The sequence below is a fragment of the Gopherus evgoodei genome, chromosome 1 (assembly GCF_007399415.2).
Source record: "Gopherus evgoodei ecotype Sinaloan lineage chromosome 1, rGopEvg1_v1.p, whole genome shotgun sequence".
Classification (NCBI taxonomy): domain Eukaryota; kingdom Metazoa; phylum Chordata; order Testudines; family Testudinidae; genus Gopherus; species Gopherus evgoodei.
In genome coordinates, this window is record NC_044322.1 from 3042561 (window position 1) to 3064398 (window position 21838).

The 21838-nt window shown below is 52.0% G+C and overlaps 1 protein-coding gene across 6 annotated transcripts in view; it reads right to left on the minus strand.

Moving 5' to 3' along the window:
- NUMA1 (nuclear mitotic apparatus protein 1) overlaps nucleotides 1–21838 on the minus strand; it is a 72726-nt gene that overhangs the window by 7024 nt on the left and 43864 nt on the right. For 4 of the 6 annotated variants that reach the window (XM_030556226.1, XM_030556245.1, XM_030556234.1 and 1 more), the window contains 13 exons: nucleotides 20933–21050; nucleotides 19673–19790; nucleotides 13082–13222; nucleotides 12099–12221; nucleotides 7705–11328; nucleotides 6852–6893; nucleotides 4290–4358; nucleotides 3561–3671; nucleotides 3249–3467; nucleotides 2205–2362; nucleotides 1690–1939; nucleotides 778–1066; nucleotides 299–435 (listed from right to left, as the gene is read on the minus strand). In XM_030556226.1, the coding sequence (XP_030412086.1) occupies nucleotides 299–435; nucleotides 778–1066; nucleotides 1690–1939; nucleotides 2205–2362; nucleotides 3249–3467; nucleotides 3561–3671; nucleotides 4290–4358; nucleotides 6852–6893; nucleotides 7705–11328; nucleotides 12099–12221; nucleotides 13082–13222; nucleotides 19673–19790; nucleotides 20933–21050 (5399 nt within the window). The remainder of the gene's footprint in view (nucleotides 1–298; nucleotides 436–777; nucleotides 1067–1689; nucleotides 1940–2204; nucleotides 2363–3248; nucleotides 3468–3560; nucleotides 3672–4289; nucleotides 4359–6851; nucleotides 6894–7704; nucleotides 11329–12098; nucleotides 12222–13081; nucleotides 13223–19672; nucleotides 19791–20932; nucleotides 21051–21838) is intronic. The other 2 variants (XM_030556250.1, XM_030556260.1) reach the window with 2 other exon arrangements.

The following is a 21838-nucleotide window of genomic DNA, read 5'->3' on the forward strand; positions in this document are numbered from 1 at the left end:
CCTCCTGCAGATTTCCGCTACTTCTCATGGGCCTCCACCCTCCCCAGCCCACCCACTGCTTCGTTCAAGACGCACCGCCATGGGGGGCCTACCAGGAAAGTCTCTCCCCGACCGCTGGCAGTCCACAGATTGCTGAGAGTGCCCACCAGCGGGGGAGCACACACACCGATTGCAGGAGGAGGGTAGCAGGGTGAGCCGGGTGGTCTGGCCTGGCTCTGGCGTGGAGGGATCGTCGGGCAGGTAAGTCAGTGGTTTGTTTCTCTGGGGGAGGATTTGCCATCTCCTCTCCAGCTCTTACCCTAGACTCCAGGGGGTAGCAGGTCTTCATGTGGGGAGGACACACCCGGTTGCGCTGCTGCAGCTCGGCAATTCGGTTCCAATCATCCAGCGGATCCGGCTCATCCTGACAGGTGCCCAGATAAAAGCTGCTGCGGCCTGGAGACCAGGGCAGGGGGCAGAGGTGGGAGCATCAGTGCGTCTGAGCTGAAAGACACACTGGGACACCCCACTGGGGCCACACTAATGTCACAGCAGGGGAGCGCCATCGCGCACAGACTACAGGGAGAGCTTTCCACTCCCAGCTCTGCTGGTGTACCCTGATCCTGCCCCACAGCCCTGGACCCTGCCCAGCCTCTGCACCCCACTGCACCCCCCGCCCAGACGAAACTCCCCCGGCGGAGGCTCAAATGGCTAACCATGCTCCGTAGCCAAGAAAGAGCCTGCCTGCCTCATTCACTGCACTGACCCCCACCCCTGCCCCCCAGGCCATGAACTCACTGAGGCTGGCACTGCTGCCCGCCTGAGAGCGCCTCAAGGAGCTGCGGGTGGCAGGCCGGTAGCCGGGTAGGCTGAGCAGTGCAGGGTTGCCCAGGGTCTCCTCGGGAGAGGCAGCTCCCAGTCCAGCGAGGGATTCCTGAGAGCGGCAGCTGGTGATGGAGCGGGAGGCGGCCGAGCGCAGCCTGCTCCTGGCAGGGTTCTGTGCAGGGGCGTTCTGGTGGGCCTGGGCCGACTGCACGCTGTAGAAGGACGCGTTGGCGCTGTCTGGTTCCTCTGCCTCGGCCTGTTTCTGACGTGTTAGAACACAAGGCAGATGAGCCTCATTGAGCCCTCCCCAGAAGCAGAGCCCCCTCAACGTGGGTAGGTGGGTAAAGCTCAGGACAGCCTGCAGCAGCCCCCCAGCATGGGCCTGCCATGGACCCAGCTGCCTTCCCTGTCTCTGGTGTGCACAGGAGAGACTGGGGTGAGTGTGGGATGAGGAACAGACGAACCACTCCAACCCCACCGCTCACTACAAGGGAGGGCTCCGCACTCAGACGGCTCCTCTGCTGCTGACCACAGGGCCATGACTCAAGAGCCCCCTCCTGCAAGGAGGCCAAGAGCAGCTGGACTCAGGGCTGGACTTATCCAAGCCTGGTGCGATGAGGGCCTGATGCCTGGGTTGGCCTTTAGAGCCAAGAGGTCTGAGGAGCTCCCATGCTAACACGCCATGGGCCTCCTGCCTCAGCAGATGTCCCACTTCCCCTCTGGGTGGGGGCAGAAAGCCCTCTGGTGTTGCTAGCTGGAAGAGCACAGGGCATGATGAAACAGAAGCATCTTCAGATGCACCTGTCCCCAGCGCAGCCCTCAGCCCTCACTCCACCGGGCTCGGAGGGCCCTGCCTCCCTCCCCTTGCCAAGGACCCGGGGTTACTTTCGTCATGGTGATGTTGATGATCTGCGTGGTGCGCCGGCGAGCCGAACGGGTCTTGCAGCCCGAGTCGATGGACAGGTCGCCCAGGGAGCCAATGCTGCTCTCCAGTTTGGACTGTGTGCGGGTGGGGATGGGGGTAAAATAGAGGCTCTCCAGAGACTCAACTTTACGCGGCAGCCGCTGGGATGTGAGCGATTCCACGCTGCCCAGCATGGCCGAGTTTTCCGACTGGGATCGGCCAGGCTTCCTGCTGAGACAGAGAAAGGCGAATGCAGCGTGTCACGGTGCCCTGTCCGCTCCAAACAGCTCAGAGCACAATCTAGACACGGATACCTGACCTGCATTTACCAGGCTGGCTGAGAAATGCCAGCCCAGGGATCAAACTTGCAGAGCTGGGCAGGAAAGGACCCAGCTGAAGGATATTGCCTCTAACTCCCTCCCCCATTGGAGGCCCTGGGAACATCACAGCCTGGGCCCAGCTGCTCTCAGCTGCCCCAGGGTGGGGGAAGAGGTACCTGGTGGAGTTGAGCGGCAGCATTTCATCACTGCTCAGGTCCAGGCTGTCTGTGCTGACATCAGCCGGGTTCTGACGGAAGGTCTCCCGGCTCTTCAACGTATCCGTAGCCACCTGGAACTTGCCAAGCTCCCGTAACTGGCGATCGGCAAACTCCACCTAGCGGGGAGGAATGACACAGTGAGGCAGGTTGCACTGCCAGGGTGAAGCTGGGGGACCAAGGGCCGGCCTGGACACACAGCACACGTGCAATAGAAACCCACTTCTGCTCCAGGAAAGGACTCTGGAGAGGTGGCAAAAAACCCTGGGGAACACAGCCTGACTCAAGGGGGATCTTGTCAAAAGCAACGGGCTGGGGTTCAAAGGGGCTGGGTTTCATTTCCAGCTCGGGGGGGGCCTCAGAGAAATCACTTCCTCCCTGTAGCACAGTTCCTCCCCCTCAGGTCTCCCTGCTCTCAGTCATGAGGCCTAATTCACTAGTTTGTGAAGTGCTTTGAGCTCCGGCTGACGGGCTAGAAGATTATGGCCTTACAGCCTCTGGCTGCGTGCATGGGTTCTTGTGTGAATGCCATGCCCTGCCTTGTGCAGCGGCAGGTTCATTGCTAAAGGCCCTTTTTGCTGTCACTTCCCCCCTCGCAGCAATGGTAGCTGGGCCAGCTGATTGCTCCTGGGTGACGGCTGCAACAACTCTGCAGCAGAGAGGTTCTCCAGCAGAGTCGGGGAGTTAGTGAAGACCGTAGGCAGTTGTTGCTTGAGAAGCGGGGTGAAGATGGAGGCCAGACAGCCGTAGTACCCCAACAAAACACTCCATCACTGTTAAAACCCCAGCTCCCTGCTGAGCCAACACTTTGGATAACAAGCATGTTTGCATCCCTGCTCGTCCTGTAGGGTAGCATGAAGCACCATGCACCACTCTCCCCACCAGTGATGGACGGGCTCCCGATCTGCATCCAACCTTCCTAAACTGGGGTGCTTGTACGGTGGACTGAAGGGACCCAGATCTCTGTGCCCTCCCGACTCTCTGCAAGGTGCAGCATCCCTGTACCTGTGCCTCCAAGCTGCGGACCTGGCTGGTCAGGTTCCTGCAGCTGAGCTCCGACTCCTTGGCCTGCAGGATGGATTGCTGCAGCTCCTTGGCCAGCCGCTCCGACTCAGCCTTGAGCTCGGCATTCTCCTTCTGCAGCTGCTCCAATCCCTTCAGCTTCTCTGCCAGGTCTTGGTTCTGCTGCTTCTTCGCCTCATAGAAAGTTTTTGCCTTCTCCACCTGGCAGGAGAGGAGACAGTCAAGCCACCACCACCTTCCAGTGTCCATGGGAAATGATGATTGGCCCCAATGGAGAGAGCCAGCTGTCCATACCTGCGCTTTATAGTGCTCTGCAGCCTTCTCCTTCTGGGCCAGCTGCTCCTGCAGCTCAGATATCTTCACCTGCTGGCGATCAGCCTCTGCCTGGAGCTCCCCTTCCCGCACCTGTGGAGCCAGAGGGAGATAGGAAGTGCAAGAATTTAATGGAGCCCAAGTGCTTCTAAGTCACCCCAGGCTCCACCTGCATCATGGAGACGGCTCTTTGGCCATGCTTCCGAAGGGGGGTGGCTGCTGCTTCCTGAGGAGGATACCAAGGGACTCGGTGCACCAGCAGCACAATCCAAAGTCCCAAACTGGCCTTTGCGCACCCGCAGAGAAGGCCGACAGCAGATGCAGCCCACTGGCACTCATGTTCCTCCCCTCAGAAGACCGGCTGCCATGGCAGGGAAATTTTACAGGGCAGAAGTGGCTGAAACGAGGCTCCTGCAGCTCTCCCGTGCATCTACCATCATCTGTGTTGGGGGGGGGGGGGGGGCCAGCCCAACAGACACAGGTCCCCTGTATTCCACCTGCAGCGAAGGGGCCCTCTGGTCAACTGGACGGCACTCTGCAGGCGTTGTACTCCAGCGGTCTGCGGTCACCCCCTCTCTATTATACACAAGCTCAGCGCAGCCCTTGGGGGTCCCAGCAAGCCCCCTATGTGGCCTTGAGTCGGGCAGGCTGGTCCCCAAGCTTAAACACTGCCCTGGCCATGCAGGCCTCCTCCCGCCTACGCCGTGGTACCTTCACTTTCTCCTGCTGGGATCGAGTGGCTTTTTCGTTCTGGGCCAGCTTTTTATTCAGCTCCTCCACCTAGCAGGGAACAGGAGAGTAGTTACACCAGCTGCTTGGAGCCTGTCCTCTAAAGGCAGCACCACCCCTTCGGACGTCCAGGATTCCCCTCCTTGCCACAGTGCACCAATGCACTTCCCACAAGCCCACGGACTGTAGGGCCTCCAGACATCTGAGCCTTAATGCCCAGGGAAAGCAGGTGCCAACGCACCTAGCAATGGAAACCCTCATTGCGTGAACCTGGAGGAGACCTATGGTCCTGCTAGATCTCAAAAGGGGAGGAAAGCAGAGCGCGTGGCTAGTGCCATCGCCTCTATTCCTTAGTCCTGACCCACCCGATCGCCTGTCACAGAACAGCTCCAGGGATTACCAGTGTCGCGAGACCTGGTCAGCACTGGCTATCGTGTGGACATATTCCTTCAACAAATCCCCCCTGGAGGAATGTTTCATGGGCATCACTCTTAGTCCCAGACCCCAGGCCCTGTACAGATGCACATTCCCACTCTTTCCCCAACAGAGGCAGTATAGCCACCCTCAGAACCCAGCAGAGACTCTCCTCACAGCCCGGCCAGAGCAACTCCGGCGCAGGCCTCCACAGCCCTGGGATTGGTTAGTGGTTTCTCCAAGCAGACAGCTCACAATTGGCTTAAGTGAGTCTTTCATGAAAGAAAGGTTTGCTTGACACAGGCAGGAGACCAGCTACATGCTAGAAGCGAACAAGGTCTCTTAAGCCAAGACATTCAGGGGCATGAGAAATCCGAGCAAGGAATGAAGGCGTTAGATGCAAGAAAAAACAAGCAATGACCTGCCCCGAGCGCCCCTGTGGATCTAAGCTCCAGCGCTTGTCTCCATTGCCAACTGTTTGCCGTCCAAGAACCAACAGGAGGGGAGGATGCAAGGCCATTTTAACCACTGGAACAATTTACTAAAGGTCGTGGTGGAGTCTCCATCACTGACCATTTTAAAATCAAGATCAACACTTGAATGTTTTGCTGAGAGATCTGCTCTAGGAATTATTGCAGGGCAGGTCTCTGGCCTATGGGCTACAGACTGGGTGATCACAGTGGTCCCTTCTGGCCTTGGAGTCCAAGGGTTCTCCTGCTCCTTGCATTTGCCTTGAACCCAAGTCACTAGGGTGTCTTGTGGATGATCACCCTCACCAGTACAAGTCCCGTGGGGATGTTCTCCGAGGTTCTGGTTTTGGAGGAAAGCTGCATCTGCTTTGCACAGCACTGTGCTGAGAGAGCCCAAATCAAGAACGGGCTGAAGAGGCTAAGACTTGGCATAAATGTGAAGGTAACTTCCATGACCCCAACAGAGGGAGCCAGGCATCAGCAGCTGTTAACATCTGTAGATCAGTTTGGATACTGGGGATGAGCAGACGCTTGGCTACTGCATTCTACAAGCAGCGGCCCTGTGGGACGTGTAGGGTTGGTTCTCCCAGCCTGCGGCCCAGTAGCAAGGGGGGCCAGAGCAGGGCAGAGGGCAAGGATCCAGCCCCAGCCCTGCCTCCCAGCAGCCACAGACCCCCCTCTATGAAACAGGCACCTAGTGGCCATGCAGTCCCTCTGCATGCAGCGTATAAGCACCCAAGCCAGGTATGCAGGGCCAGTGGGGCAGTTCTACCCGGAAAAGGGACCAAGATGATACCATGGGAGGGGCTTCACGTTTGGTTCCCCGTGTTGTTTCCTACATGCCATGCTGCAACCCGCTCTGCTCACACAGCAGCACCAGGACTACACGCTCTGCAGGGTCACAGCCCACCCCAAGTTACACCTCTGCCCTCCCTGGGCCTAGAGCTCAGCACCAGCTCTGGAGTGGTGCACACGGAGGTAACCAGCAACTCTGACGCTGCACACAGAGCAGGAAAGGGCATTTGTAGTCACTTTTCAGAGCTGATCTGTGCTAAGGCCTCATGGGGGAGATGCTCTCTGAGAGCCTCACCTCCAGTCAGCGCCTGACCGGGCAGTTTGGATTCACTTGAAGTGCAGGATCCACGTCTCTGCTTCACTGCTTGGGAGAGCAGAAAGCGGTGGGAGCACCCTGGAGCTGATGCCCAGCCGGCAGAAGGGGAGCAGCGAGAGCAGGACTCAGAGAGTCCCCGCACTCCTCAGAGGGTTGCTGGGGGTGGAGAACACCCGCGCGGATGCCTGGCTGCTCGGCTCAGATTGCAGCGCAGCGCGTGGCTGTTACTGCAGCAGGGAAGGGAAGAGGAGGGAACGAAAGACACGCTGACCTGTGCACAGTGCCGTTCCGTGCAGCATTTTAGGCTGTTACATGGGTAGATTTTGGTGAGAGATTTCATGGCCTGGGTCCTCCCCTCACAAGGGTGAACGCGCAGCTCAGGGGAGGGCAGCCCAGTGGAGCAAACCAGCGTTCGTGGCTCGTTCTCCAGGAAGGCCCAGCATCCCCACAGCAAACAGTTAACAGGAGACGGCGGCTGTGGCGGGAAGCGGCAGCAGCTAGAGTCATGCACTGTCACCGTTTAAGCAGCCAGCACTTTGCACGCGTTACCTGCTTAGCTTGTTCTTTACGAAATACCTCTAGCTGCTCCACCTGTACAACGGGGCAAGCAACGAAGGCACAAGTGAACACACCACACCCACCAGAAACAGATCGCCTACGACAAAGACCATCCCTGCTAAACCTCTACGAGGAGGCTCTCAAGCGGGATTTACACTGTGCCCATCTCCTTGGTATCTGGGGGCTGCGGCAAAGGGATGGCTAGCCCCTAAAGCTCAAAGGGGTGCCGGTCTGTTCTCTCTCCAGATCCCAACCAGCCTGTGTTGTGCAGGTCAGCCTAGCTCAACCCAGCAGCCCTATGGATCAGATTGAGGGGACCAGCCTCCCTGCGATCTTAGTGACTGTTTTGCTGTGCCAATGGCCCAGCACTTGGAGTGATTGCACAGCAGAGCTGACCAGCAGCAGGGACAGATTAACTCTCGGGAGCAGAGATGCTGCTTTCCAGGCCAGCGTCACCAGCCAAGCTGGCCATGTAGCGGAATTAGCCAGCCAGCTCAACCACCTCTCATAGGACTTGCCCAGGAGGTGTCAGTGGGCTGTTCGGGGGGGCCGGCACCGTTCACTGCAGGTCTGGAGAAACTTGCTTCCCTTCTCCACTCCCAACTGGCAGCCCTGACACCCTCGGGTAGCGCTTAGCTGGGAGGCGCGGGGTACAGTTGGCCTTTAACAGCAGACCCCAAAGCACTCTGAGAATCCTACCCAGGGCAGCTTCACGTCCAAACCGCTGGAGTCCCAGTAGGCGAGTCAGGACTTGCCCTTCCCTTCTCAGGTCACTAGCCTTCTCCCTTCCTGCCTTCGGTCCGGGCAAGCCCAAGCCAAGCAGAACGCGTAGCGGGTGCCCTACCTGAGTCGTCAGCTTCTGCCTCTCCTCATGGAACTTTTGCCTCTCCTCAAGGACCCTGACCTTGGCGTTTTCGTACTTATTGGTCATGGCCTCCAGCTTCTTCACAGCGTCTTCAGCCTCTCGCTGGCTCCCAGCCACCAGTTTCTCAGACTCCAGCTTGAGGGCCTCCATTTCCTGGCAGTGCTTCTCCTTTATCTGGCTGAGCTCGGCATCAAACATCCGCTGCCCTTGGCTGGACTTCTCCCTGAGCACGTGGTTCTCCTCCATCAGCTGGGTGTTGGCCCGCTGGAGCACGGCGAGCCGCTCTGCGTAGCTGGCGTTTTCCCCCTGCAGCCGCTGCACGGCGCGGTCTTGTTCAGAGAACCTCCCCTTTAGAGAGAGGAGCTCTGCCAGCTCCAGCTTGGCTCTGGCAAGCTCTGCCTCCAAAGCACTGGCTGCTTTCTCCCTCTTCTCCAGCTCTTCACGGTGTTTGCTTTCCAGGGAGGACTGCTCAGTCTGTTGCTGCTGGTAGAGGCGTTTCATTGGCATCAGCTCCCCGACCAAGGCTTGGGCATTTGTGAGCTCTAGCTGCAGAGGGGACAAGAGCTGCTCCTTCTGGAAGCACTTCTCCTGCCAGGCCTTCACCTCCTGGCGGAGCTCCTCCTGGCACTCGCCTTGGGAGCTCAGTTCCCTCTTCAGGGCCTCTATGGACATCCTCTGCTTCTCGGTCTCCTCCTGGTAGGCCTGCACTTCGGCCTTCATCCGAGCGCATCTCTCTGCTGCTCGAGAAGCGGCAGTGGCCGTCTCAGTCTGGAGCATCCGCAGCCTCTCCTCCAGCTTCTTGCTCTTCTCCGATTCCGCCATGATCAGGCGCTTCAGCTCCTTGCTCTCTCCCTCCTTCTCCAAGAGCTGCCGGTGGAGGATGGACACTTCCTGCTCCAGGCTGCCAATCAGGCTGTTTTTCCTCTCCACTTCTTGACAGCACTGGGAAATTTGTTCCTTCCAGCTGTCCTCCGATGTGCCCTTCTCTTGAACGGAGGAGCGTAGAGAAGCCAGCTCCTTCTCTGCTGCAGCGATGGAGTCTTTACTCTGGGCCAGCTCTTTCCCCTTATCCAAGAGCTCTTTCTTCAGCATCTCTATGGTGCCATCTTGCCCAGCCTGTGCTGACCTAGAGGCTTCCAGGAGTTTCTCCAGCTCCAACACTTTCTGCTTCTGCTGCGTCACCTCTCTCCTCAGGGTCTCCAGCTGGGCTTCCTGATGCTCCGAAGTGTCCGCTTTAGTTTGAGCTGCTGCTTTCTCTAGGCTAGCAATGGTGTCTCGCTGCTCCCTGCACTTCTGCTCCAGTTTCTCCATTTCAGAGTGGAGCATCTCGCTTTCCTTCAGCTTCTCCTGGTAGAGGTCTTGGCTGGAGCTGTATTCCTGCTCTGTGTGCCGGATCTTCTCCTCCAAGCTTTTGAGAGACACCTCCTTGGAGTACACAACGGACTTGATGCTGTCAATCTCAGCTTCTCGGGTCCTGGCAACCTCCAGGAAGCCCTGCAGCTCATTTTCCATCTTGGCCGCCCGCTCCTTCAGTGCCTCCACGGAGGCAAGCTCCCCTTTCAGCTTGACAACAGTCTTCTGCAGGTCTCTCAGCTCCTCATTACGGGAGACGTTTTTCAGACGGAGCTCGTCCAGCTCCCCTTCCTTCTCCTCAATCAACTCCAGGGACCTGGCCAGCTCCTGCTGGTGAGCAGAACGCTCGGCCCTTTGCTCATTGATGGAGTTCTGCAGCTGGACTTCCAGCTCTGCCTTGCTGGCTTTCTCTGCTGCAAGGTCTGCCTTGACTTGCTCCATCTCCCCTGTCAGATGCTTCATCTCTGTGTCTCGAAGAGCTAGCTCCTGTTTCTGCTTCTGCAGCGTTTCTTCCAGCCTGGCGTTTAGCATCTTAACCTCATCGGACAGTTTCTCCACTTCTAGTTCTCTCTCCTTCAGGACCAACGCTGCTCTGGAGAGGTCAGTCTCCGTAGCTGTTAGCTCCTCACGCTTCTGTTCTCCAACACGCTTCACTGTCGCTTCAAGCTCTGTCGTCTTGAGTCTTTCATTGGACAACTCCTTGGTGACAACCTTGAGTGTCTCAGCTGCCTTCCGTGCATCCATCTCCAGCCGAGCTATGCGCTGGGCTGCTTCCTGCTGGGACGCCACTGTTTTCTCCTGCAGAGAGGCGAGATCGTCCCTGAGTTTTAGTGCCACGCTCTCCTTCTCCTTGACTCGTGCGACGGCTTTGGAGAGGTCAGTCTGAAGCAGCGCCAGCCTCTCTTCTTGCTCTGTGGTCAGGCACTTCATCTGTGCCTCCAGCTCTGCCACTTTGCCTTGAGCCGCCTGGAGCTGCTGGCAGGCCTGTTTGTGGTCTCCACTCAGAGCTTTTATGGTCTTCTCCAGCCTCTCACGCTCTCCATTGCCCCCTTTAGCGGCTGAGGACATTTCTGCCAGCTGGCGTTGCAGGCTCTCTGTCTTTGCCCTGTATTCGTCTCCCAGCTGCTGCACCTGCAGCGTGAGAGCTTGTCTCTTAGCCTGCTCCTCGCCCACCTCCTGCATAGCCTGATCTCGGTGCTCTGCCAGCTGCTGCATTCGGGACTCCAGCTCAGTTATCCTTTTAAGATTCCCTTCAAGGGTCTCCGAAGCTCTCCTCTTCTCATCCTCCAAGATCCCTTCTGTGTTCCGGACGGACTCTTCCATGGCCAGAAGCCGCTCTTGGAGCTGGGCGTTTTCCTTGGCCAGCCTCTCCTTGTCTGAGAGTTTCTGCTGGCCTTCTTTCAGCTTGTTCTCTAGTTCTCGGAGCTGGGCTCTCAGTGACTCAGCAGCTGCTGCTTGAGCCTCGCTCTGGGAGCACTGGGCAGTGAGTTCAAGGACTCTGGTGTCCAGCTCTTGGACTCTCTGGCTTAATTCAGCTTTTTCCCTCTGTATCTCTAAGGCAGAGGCCTGGCTGGCATCTCTGGCTTTCTCCAGAGTTTGCAGCTGAGCAGTCAGGGCTGCCAGCTCTGCTTCCTGTTCCTGTTGGAATTCCTGTAGCTGCCGCAGGGCAGACTCCCTTTCCTGCATGGCCTTCTCATGCTCTTCTCTCAAGGATGCCAGGTGTCTGGCTTCCCCTTCGCTTGTAGCTTCCATCTGCTGGGTGAACTGCACCAGCTTCTCCTCACTGTGCTTCAGGGTGTCACTGAGCTGGTCTACCTGGAGGCTGAGTCCTTGAATGGTCTCCCTGCAGGATTGCTCTTGCTTCTGGAGATCTTCGACCAGCTGTCCCTTCTGATTCCTCTCCTCCTCCATCTGCTGGTGAAGAGTCACCAGCTCCTGGTCCCTCTGGAGGAGGAAGCCGTTTAGCTTAGCAATCTCTGTGGTGAGTGTGTTTACCTGGGCGGTTAAGCGCTCCTCCTGCGCTCTGGAGTCCTGCTCCAGCTTCTCTTTAGCCAAGTGGAGCTCAGAGACTGAGCCCTGAAGGTTGGCGATCAGGCCTGTGAGCTGAAGTTTCTCCTCTTCAAAGCGGCTCCGTTCAGACTGAAGATCTGCCTCCCGGAGGCCCTTCTCTTCTTCCAGCTGACGGATTGTGGCTTGGAGCTCTATCCCTTTAGCAGAGAGGCTGGCCACTTCATGCTTTAACTCTTCAAGCTGATGAGAGAAAGGAAACACTCATCAGTGATTTTCCACAACAGTTCAGAAGATCTAGACACTTCTGCCCCAGAGAGCTGCTAGCTCTTCCACCCCCCGAACTGCAGCACATTCATGGCAAACCCAACGCTCGTTAACTCTACCTGGCTCCTGTGTGTTTTTTAGTTCTCCCACCATTGCCATGGTCCAGAGCAAAACCTACCTTTACTCAGCTGACCTCTTCCAGCACCGCCACTATAGGGCAACAGAAGACCACAGCAGCCAGCGAGCACATCAACGGCCACCCTCTGAAATACGTACTATGCAGAAAGGGACCGTGCTTGGGAATCTCTCACCCTCACCATGCCCGGCAGCAGGAAAGAACTGTAGCTTTGCCATCTTTGTTTCAGCCTCCCTCCATAACCAGGGGTGCCTCACCCTTCTACCGCACCCCCTGCCTAGCCAGGAGAAAGATGTCCCTGCCAGTACTGCTTGGTAAGTCGGAAGAGCTGTCAGTTACTTTTGAGCTGGGAAATGGAGAATCCATCTCAAAGGGACTGGGGTTCTCCTCGGCATGCAAGCGTTCATCTCTTTAGTTTCTTGCTGCTGTGCTAGCAGGCTGGCTACAGACACCACTTCAACAAGGGGCTGGTTACGAATCTCTATGTACACACAGATTTAGGTAGGACTTCCTATGCTCAGCTTTCCTCAATAGATCAGGGCATTTTTCTGAAGTCCTCTGCACTTGCTTCCACTGTAGTTCCTTCTTTGACTTGTGCAAGAAGCCATACCTTCAGGATATCTCCCATAACCTCTCCTTTCTCCTGCGCGGCACTCTCCCCCAGCCTTGTCAGCTGGTCTTCCAGCAGAGAGATCTTCCCCTGCAGAATCTCCATCTTCTCTTCCAAGCATTTCTGGGGAACAAGACACGAGAGTGAGGAAAAAAGCAAAAGTGGGAGGGGAATAAACTATCATAGAAAAGTGGGGCTGGAAGGGACCTTGAGATGGTGATACAGTCTACCCCCCTGTCCAGAGGCAGGATCAGGTAAACCTGGAACATCCCTGGCAGGTGTCTGCCTAACCTGTTCTTACAAACCTCCAGTGATGGAGATTCCACAACCTCCCTTGGATGCCTGTTGCAGAATTGAACTCCCCTGAGAGTTAGGAAGATTTTCCTAAGCTCTAACCTAACTCTCCCTTGCTGCAGATCAAGCCTTGTCCTACCTTCAGTGGACAGGCAGAACAATTGATCACTGTCCTCTTTATACCAGCCCGTAATATACCAAGACTTGTCAGGTCCCTCCTCAGTTTAGTTTTCTCAAGACCAGTTTTTTTAACCTTTCCTAATAAGTCGGGTTTTCTCAAGCTCTGATCGTTTTTGGTGCTTCTCTGGTCTCCACCTGCAGCAGCTAGCGCCTCACCCGAGCTGATAATGCACCCTGCATCCTTGTCTGGCGCTCCAAGTCTCCTCTTCCTACTGCCGGGATTCCAGGCCCCCATCTCCCTTCATGCTCTGCATGGCTGACATCTTTTCTCAGCAGGACAGAAAGGACGCCTAGCTAACGCTACGCACAACTGCGTGCTGGTATTACTGCTGATCCATGCAAGGCACTTCTCCCTCAGAGACAAGCTGCCTCCACACTATTCCTTAGCCCAGAGGACACAAGCTTCATAATCAAGTTCGGCATGCTGGGTCCCTATCACCCACCCCGTAGGACTCCTAATGTAGAGGACTTGCCTGGTTCCGTCGGGTGTACCCCATAACATTCCCTACCTTCTCGTTTAGGGTGGTGTGGAGCTCGGTCTCCAGGCGGGCTTGTTTCTCCCCCGACTCCATCAGTGCCGCATTGTGTTCCTCGGAGAGCTCGTTCAAAGCCTCTTGCAGCTGCATCAAGTGGCTGGCGAACTCCCGCAGCTGGACCAAAATGAAAGATGCCCAAACACCGCCTGGTTATCAAGTGCACGCAGAGCAGGTGTTCAGCTCAGCTTTCCTTTACACAAGAGCCATACAGGGGATTATTTCCCATTGTCTGTATGCCCCCCGGCACTGCTGTATCCAGCAGCCTTGCACACACTCGTCTATTCTCTCATTCCCTTCAGGAGAGCGATTGTAGTAGTATGATTTTATATTTGTATTTTGTGTAATTTAGAATGAAAAATAAAAAATAATGAGATAACATAGCATGTATTAAATGTATTGAGGTATGATTTGATCATATCCTGCCAGCCATCCTTTTTAAACAGGGGAAAGGAATGGCCTAAGGGGCCATTGGTAGAGATGTATCATTTGTGTCTGGACTGATTTCAAGGCAGTAACAGACCTCTGAGGGTCACCATTTTGTTGTAGGTTTAGCATTCTGAAATAAGTAAAAGAATGCTGTGATTGTTTTCTTTTTGCATTGCAACTCGATGTTCCCGTTCAAAAATTCTGGTGTGTGTGAGAGTGAGGAATGTGTGTGTTAAAAAATAAGTGTGAAGGCCATCGCTGAACCAGATAGTCTAGGAAGGAACCGGAGACAGACACAAGGGCGCCAAGAGGCTGCAACACGCCCCTATTGAAATGTCAGAGGAGGACAGATTGACGACTCTAAAAAGGAGACGGGTACTTATCAATGGGGACAGGATAGCTGTGGTCAAAACCAGCCTGGGGTAACTCCCTGAGGAACTTAATAAAAGAACACGATCAAGAATGAGAAGGACAATTTAAGAAAACGAGCACTCATCAAACAACAATGGCTTACGGCATGACGGTGCAAAACTCATTCGTCCCAATGATGGAAAACTCACTATATAAACAGGGTGCCCTGCCATGCAACTTTGGGTTCGTGCTGCCAAGACTTCCCCAGAGCATCGTGTCACAACCGATGGAACCCAGCTCCCCTGTCTCTGTGATGAAGCTAGCTGGGCAAGAGACTGAGCCGGACTCTGGACTGGTAACTATAACATTGACTGGCGGGACTGTGTGTGTGTGTGTGTGTGTGTGTGTGTGTGTGTGTGTGTGTGTGTGTGTGTGTGTGTGTGTGTGTGTGTGTGTGTGATGTCATTGAATGCATATGCTAATTGTTGTATTTTCAATAAAACACGGTGTATTACCTTTTCCCCTGAAAAAGATCTCGTGTGCTTCTTATAAGCATAACATTGATGGAGAATTGCAAAAGGGGGAAGACATACACTGTGATTGCTAGAAGGTATACCATACGTATAAAGTGATCCATCACTGAGGTGTGCATACCTCCAGTCGTAGACATGCTGGGCAATAGGGGTAGGATTAGAATCCTCACTCCAACCTATCTGTCGAGGAAAACTACACGAATAAAATATACACAAATGGTCTCGGTATATACACCCCCGACTGTAGAGATGCCAGGCCATAATTAGAGTCCTCGTTCCTACTCGTCTGTGGGGGAAAATTGCATAGGTGAATATACCCTGGGTCGTAGCAGTATCGAGCCCAAAAGGTAGGGCTTAGTTTCCCCATCCTGCTCTTTGTTTTTAGTGGGTATAGACTTTTGTGTTTTGTAAGTCCCAGCATGAGCGTAGGCACAAGAAAGTAAAGGTAAAAGAAATTCATAAAGGAATATGTTTAGGTGAAACAAAGCTAAAAAAAGAGCCGAAAAAATTGCCATTCATACAGGAAATGACTCCTTTTAAGACAATTTCGCAAAAGTTTGGGCGTAGTCCATGGACTGAACAAGCATTACCCAATGTTCATACTGGAGCTGATTTGGAAGATAGATTGGCAAAATATCTGTTGGTCTACAGGCCATCAGCCCCGATAAAGAGACTTGGCTGCAATCTGGATATTGTGGGAAGCATGCAATGAGGCATTTCTTCGCTTGGCTAGCTGTCAGGAGGGGAACGGCGCACGGCATGAGAAACTCAGTGTATCTGAACAAAAAACTAATAAATAATAAATACTGGCCCCTGGGGTCCAAGGCCAGTTAGACATTCTCAAAAATACCCCAAAGGAAGTTAAAATAAAAGACAGGGAATTATCTAAATAAAAACAAAAAATAAGCATAACGAGATCAGTATTAGCCACAGTTTAAAGACCAGGAATGGAGGTGCAGGATAGTTTAAGTCACTCGGGAAGCGGGCGGCAGAGCTGGTAATTCTCTTACATAAGAACAGCCGTACCAGGTCAGACCAAAAGGTCTATCTAGCCCAGTATCCTGTCTGCCAACAGTGGCCAATGCCAGGTGCCCCAGAGGGAGTGAACCTAGCAGGTAATGATCAAGTGATCTTCCTCCTGCCATCCATCTCCACTCTCTGACAAACAGAGGCTAGGGACACCATTCCTTACCCATCCTGGCTAATAGCCATTAATGGACTTAACCACCATGAATTTATCCAGTTCCCTTTTAAATGCTGTTATAGTCCTAGCCTTCACAACCTCCTCAGGCAAGGAGTTCCACAAGTTGACTGTGTGAAGAACTTCCTTTTATTTGTTTTAAAGCTGCTGCCTATTAATTTCATTTAGTGACCCCTAGTTCTTGCATTATGGGAATAAGTAAATAACTTCCTTATCCACTTTCTCCACATCACTCATGATTTTATATACCTCTATCATATCCCCCCTTAGTCTCCTCTTTTCCAAGCTGAAGCATCCTAACCTCTAATCTCTCCTCATATGGGACCCTCTCCAAACCCCTAATCATTTTAGATGCCCTTTTCTGAACCTTTTCTAATGCCAGTATATCTTTTTTGAGGTGGAGAAGACCACATCTGCACACAGTATTCAAGATGTTGGTGTACCATGGATTTATATAAGGGCAATAATATATTCTCCGTCTTATTCTCTATCCCCTTTTTCATGGATTCCTAACATCCTGTTTGCTTTTTTGACCACCTCTGCATACTGCGTGGACATCTTCAGAGAACTATCCATGATGACGCTAGATCTTTCTCCTGATTTGCTGTAGCTAAATTAGCCCCCACCATATTGTATGTATAGTTGGGGCTATTTTTTCCAAGGTGCATTACTTTACATTTATCCACATTAAATTTAATTTGCCAATTTGTTGCCCAATCACTTCATTTTGTAAGATCTTTTTGAAGTTTGTCACAATCTGCTTTGGTCTTAACTATCTCGAGCAGTTTTGTATCATCTGCAAACTTTGCCACCTCACTGTTTACTCCTTTCTTCATATCATTTATGAATAAATTGAATAGGATTTGTTCTAGGACTGACCCCTGGGGAACACCACTAGTTACCCCTCTCCATTCTGAGAATACACCATTAATTCCTACCTTTGTTCCCTGTCTTTTAACCAGTTCTCAGTCCATGAAAGGACCTTCCTTTTATCCCATGACAGCTTAATTTATGTAAGAGCCTTCGGTGGGGGACCTTGTCAAAGGCTTTCTGGAAATTTAAGTACACTATGTCCACTGGATTCCCCCTTGTCCACATGTTTGTTGACCCCTTCAAAGAACTGTAATAGATTAGTAAGACACGATTTCCCTTTACAGAAACCATGATGACTATTGCTCAACAGTTTATGTTTTTCTGTGTGTCTGACAATTTTGTTCTTAACTATTGTTTTGACTAATTTGCCCGGTACTGACGTTAGACTTACCAGTCTGTAATTGCCGGGATCATCTCTACAGCCCTTTTTAAATATTGGCATTACATTAGCTAACTTCCAGTCATTGGGTACCGAAGCCGATTTAAAGGACAGGTTACAAACCTTAGTTAATAGTTCCGCAACTTCATATTTGAGTTCTTTCAGAACTCTTGGGTGAATGCCATCTGGCCCCGGTGACTTGTTAATGTTGAGTTTAATCAATTAATTCCAAAACCTCCTCTAGATACACTTCAATCTGTGACAGTTCCTTAGATTTGTCACCTACAAAAGCCGGCTCAAGGTTGGGAATCTCCCTAACATCCGCAGCCATGAAGACTGAAGCAAAGAATCCATCTAGTTTCTCTGCAATGACTTTATCGTCTTTAAGCGCTCCTTTTGTATCTTGATCATCAAGGGGCCTCACTGGTTGTTTAGCAGGCTTCCTGCTTCTGATGTACTTAAAAAACATTTTATCATCAACTTTGGAGTTTTTGGCCTGCCATTCTTCAAACTCCTCTTTGGCTTTTCTTATTATACTCTTGCACTTAATTTAGCAGTGTTTATGCTCCCTTCTATTTGAATCCCAGTCCAAGGCTTTACCATCACCAGACCCTTCTTCCTCCCATCTCATCACAACACCCGGCCCTCTCTCTTCCCCGAATGCATCATTACGGAGGGGTCAGCTGAATGCAACCTACGCTGCCAACCCTTACTTACTCATAGGAACCTTTTATAAAAAGAAGCTGAACAGCAAAGCATCCAGTATTCGCAGATTCAAATGAAGTACGGCAAATTTACTCTCAAACAGACATCACTGTCAGAGCAAGGTTAGGCCAGGTATAAAACTAGCCATTATAAATGCAGCTACAGTACGGGTGCAAAGCTGTTGCTGATGCTACCTCATAGACTCAGACTTTAAGGTCAGAAGGGACCAATGTGATCATCTAGTCTGACCTCCTGCACAAAGCAGACCACAGAACCCTACCCATCCACTTCTATAACAAATCTCTAATCTATGTCCGAGTTATTGAAGTCTTCAAATTGTGGTTTGAAGACCTCAAGTTGCAGAGAATCCACCAGCAAGTGACCGGTGCCCCACGCTGCAGAGGAAGGCGAAAAACCTCCAGGGCCTCTGCCAATCTGCCCCGGAGGAAAATTCCTTCCAGACCCCAAATATGGCGATCAGCTAAACCCTGAGCATGTGGGCAAGACTCACCAGCCGGCAGGAAAGAATTCTCTGCAGTAACTCAGATCCCATCCAACATCCCATTGCCGACCACTTGGCATACTTATCTGCTGATAATCAAAGATCAATTGCCAAAACTAAGCTATCTCATCATACCATCCCTTCCATAAAGTTATCAAGCTTAGACTTAAAGCCAGATATGTGTTTTTTGCCCCCACTACTCCCCTTGGAAGGCTGTTCCAGAACTTCACTCCTCTAATGGTTAGAAACCTTCATCTAATTTCAAGTCTAAACTTCCTAGCGTCCAGTTTATACCCATTTGCTCTTGTGTCTACATTGGTACTAAGCTTAAATAATTCCTCTCCCTCCCTAATATTAATCCCTCTGATATATTTATAAAGAGCAAGCATATCCCTCCTCAGCCTTCTTTTGGCTACACTAAACAAGCCAAGCTCTCCGAGTCTCCTTTCACATGACAGGTTTTCCATTCCTCAGATCATCCTAGTAGCCAGTCTCCGAACCTGTTCCAGTTTGAATTCATCCTTCTTAAACATGGGAGACCAGAACTGCACATAGTATTCCAGGTGAGGTCTCACCAGTGCCTTATATAAAACGGTACTAACACCTCCTTATCTTTGCTGGAAATACCTCGCCCGATGCATCCTAAAACCGCATTAGCTTTTTTAATGGCCATATCACATTGACGGCTCATAGTCATCCTGTGATCAACCAATACTCCAAGGTCCTTCTCCTCCTTTGTTGCTTCCAGCTGATGCGTCCCCAATGTATATCTAAAATTCTTATTATTAATCTCTAAATGCATGACCTTGCACTTTTCACTATTAAATTTCATCCGATGACTATTACTCCAGTTTACAAGGTCATCCAGATCTTCCTGTACGATATCCCGGTCCTTCTCTGTGTTAGCAATACCCCCCAGCTGTGTGTCATCCGCAAACTTTATTAGCACTTTCCCGCTTTTTGTGCCAAGGTTAAATAAGATTGGTCCCAAAACTGATCCTTGAGGAACTCCACTAGTAACCTCCTTCCAGCCTGACAGTTCACCCTTCAGCACTACCCATTGTAGTCTCCCCTTTAACCAGTTCCTTATCCACCTTTCAATTTTCATATTGATCCCCATCTTTTTCAATTTAACTAATAATTCCCCATGTGGAACCGTGTCAAATGCCTTACTGAAATCGAGGTAAATTAGGTCTACTGCATTCCCTTTGTCTAAATAATCTGTCACCTTCTCAAAGAAGGAGATCAGGTTGGTTTGGCACGATCTACCTTTCGTAAAACCATGTTGTAATTTGCCCCAATTACCTCAATGTCCTTAACTACTTCCTCCGTCAAAATTTTTTCCAAGACTTTACATACTACAGACGTCAAACTAACAGGCCTATAGTTACTCGGATCACTTTTTTTCCCTTTCTTAAAGATAGTAACTATGTTAACAATTCTCCAGTCGTACGGTACAACCCCTGAGTTTACTGATTCATTAAAAATTCTCGCTAATGGGCTTGCAATTTCATGCGCCAGTTCCTTTAATATTCTCATGCTCTGACTGCAATGGTTTGTACCATTACCGGGGAGAAGAAGGGGTGCCCCCTACCTTGAATGAGAGGTCCCCATTCTCCTCAGACAGCTGGTTGATTTTTCGGTCCATCTGGCCTTTTTCAGTCTTCAGGTCCTGACACTGCTTTAGGGCCTCATGCAAACGCAGAATCAAGCTGTGGGAGAGGAGATGGCATTACACTGTCTGCCTAGCAGAAGAGCAGCTTGATAGGGGAACTGGGAAGCTGCTCTCAAAGACAGCGTCATCTTAACCCTCCTGAGGACGCTGATGGGGAAACGAGGCACATCCCGTATTCTCTTGGCACCTCAATGTCACAATAAAAGGTCACAGCCTGGTTTAGGATTCGGAGTTCCCGTCTCCCAGCCCCACAGCCAGACTATGCCAGCCACCAAGTCTAGAATGGCGATAGGGCAAAGCAAAAGTCTATGTTCAGACCTCCATGGAACGTATCACATCTACTCTGAAGGGGAAGCTTAGAGGCTGCTGCAGGATTCCACCTGGTAGACACCCTGGCAGGGATCAGCCTTTCCAGGCTGAAGCAAGACAGATTTCTCCATTATTTCCTCAGCCTAAATGTGCCATTGCAGAGTGAGCAGCTTCTACCAGGACTTCAGAGATGAGGCAGCATGCCATGGAGTCTGGGCCTTGTCTCCCTCTCTGTGGTCACCCTAGATGGATGGTGCATGCCCCGCAAAGGGAGAGGGTGCTGTTCATGGAACCGAGCTTCACACCCTAGAGCCAGAACTGGGGTAAGTCAACACCAATTTACACCCGCTGGGGAGCTGCTGCACAATCTTTGAGGACCAGTTTTCTGGCAGGACAGGAGAACAACAGTAGTCTTGGGGTTTGGCGAGTACCCAGGTCCTCCCCACAGAGCCAGTGCGAGTCTGATTACAGCACTGTATGCATGGGTGCTCACGAGCAGTCCAAGGAACAGAGACACTAAAAATACACAATAGCAGAGAGCCACATCCTCTCTGGTATCAGAGAGATTACAAGAGAGCCCACAGACTCCAACAATATGGACTGCAGCCTCTAAGGTACTTCTATGGGCCTGTATTATCACAGATCATCACGGTTGGAAGGGACCTCAGGAGGTCATCTAGTCCAATCCCCTGCTCAAAGCAGGACCAATCCCCATAGCAGAGGATGCAGAGTAGGGTGTCAGGCAACGTTTTCTAATCACTCTTGGCCTACGCATTACATAAATGATGGGTAACACCTATCTGAAGGACCCACAAGCCCTGGGCACCAACCAGGAGCCCTAGAAGAAAGAAGCTACTTCGGAGGAGTTACCTTTCATTCTTTTCCCGCAGCTCTTCCAGCTGCTTTGGCTCCAGCTGATCAGCAGCTTGTCTCTCATTGAGAAGAGTCAGGCGGTCGATCCGTTGCTGCATCATGGTGATTTGAGTCTCTGGGGAGGAGGAAGAGAAGCAGCTGTTACTAACCAGCTGGAAGCCTAAACGACAAGCTGACCTTAGTCCACTTCCTAATGGGTGAGTATCCACACCACAAAAGCCATCCCAAGCAGCACTGATCATACCAGGAGACTCGAGTGTGGCCTGCAGCTGCTACTTGACTCCCATACCCAGGAGGGGTCAGATGACTCGTATGGCTGTGCTGGAGCAGCTTTTAGTTGCTGGTAGCCAACAGAGAAAGCTGCCAAGAGATTGAGCTCATTTCAAATACAGGCGGTGCAGTGTCACCTATTTGCTCTGGTCAGAACTTGGAGGGGGAGAACCTGCATGTGACCATTGGATCCTTGAGACCAACTGGCAGAGGGTTTTTACAGGGATCCTCTGGGTCAGATATATGCATACCAGTTCACCAACGGGCAGCATGTGAGATCTTTATGGATAATATTTAAGGAGTTATGTATCTACACTAGAAAGTATGTTTTTAATCCTGGAGTTAAGGCAGGCCACCGGGAAGTGATAAAACTTCAGCCAGGTTTTTTTCAGGTAGGAGGCAACAGTTGCTTATCTCTGCGTCCGGCCACGTGCATACTGTAGGCCTACTATGGAGGTCTGTTTGCATACTAAGCCGGATACCGGTCTAACAATTGCAAATCCAAGAAAAACCCCCCCAATGAGCGAGTGTTGTGCTGTTTGTGACTAAAGACAAAGGATTGTTAGGGTATATCGGGGGATGCAGAGACACAGGATCCTCTACCTAGGAGGCAAACTGTTCGTGTGTTTGCTT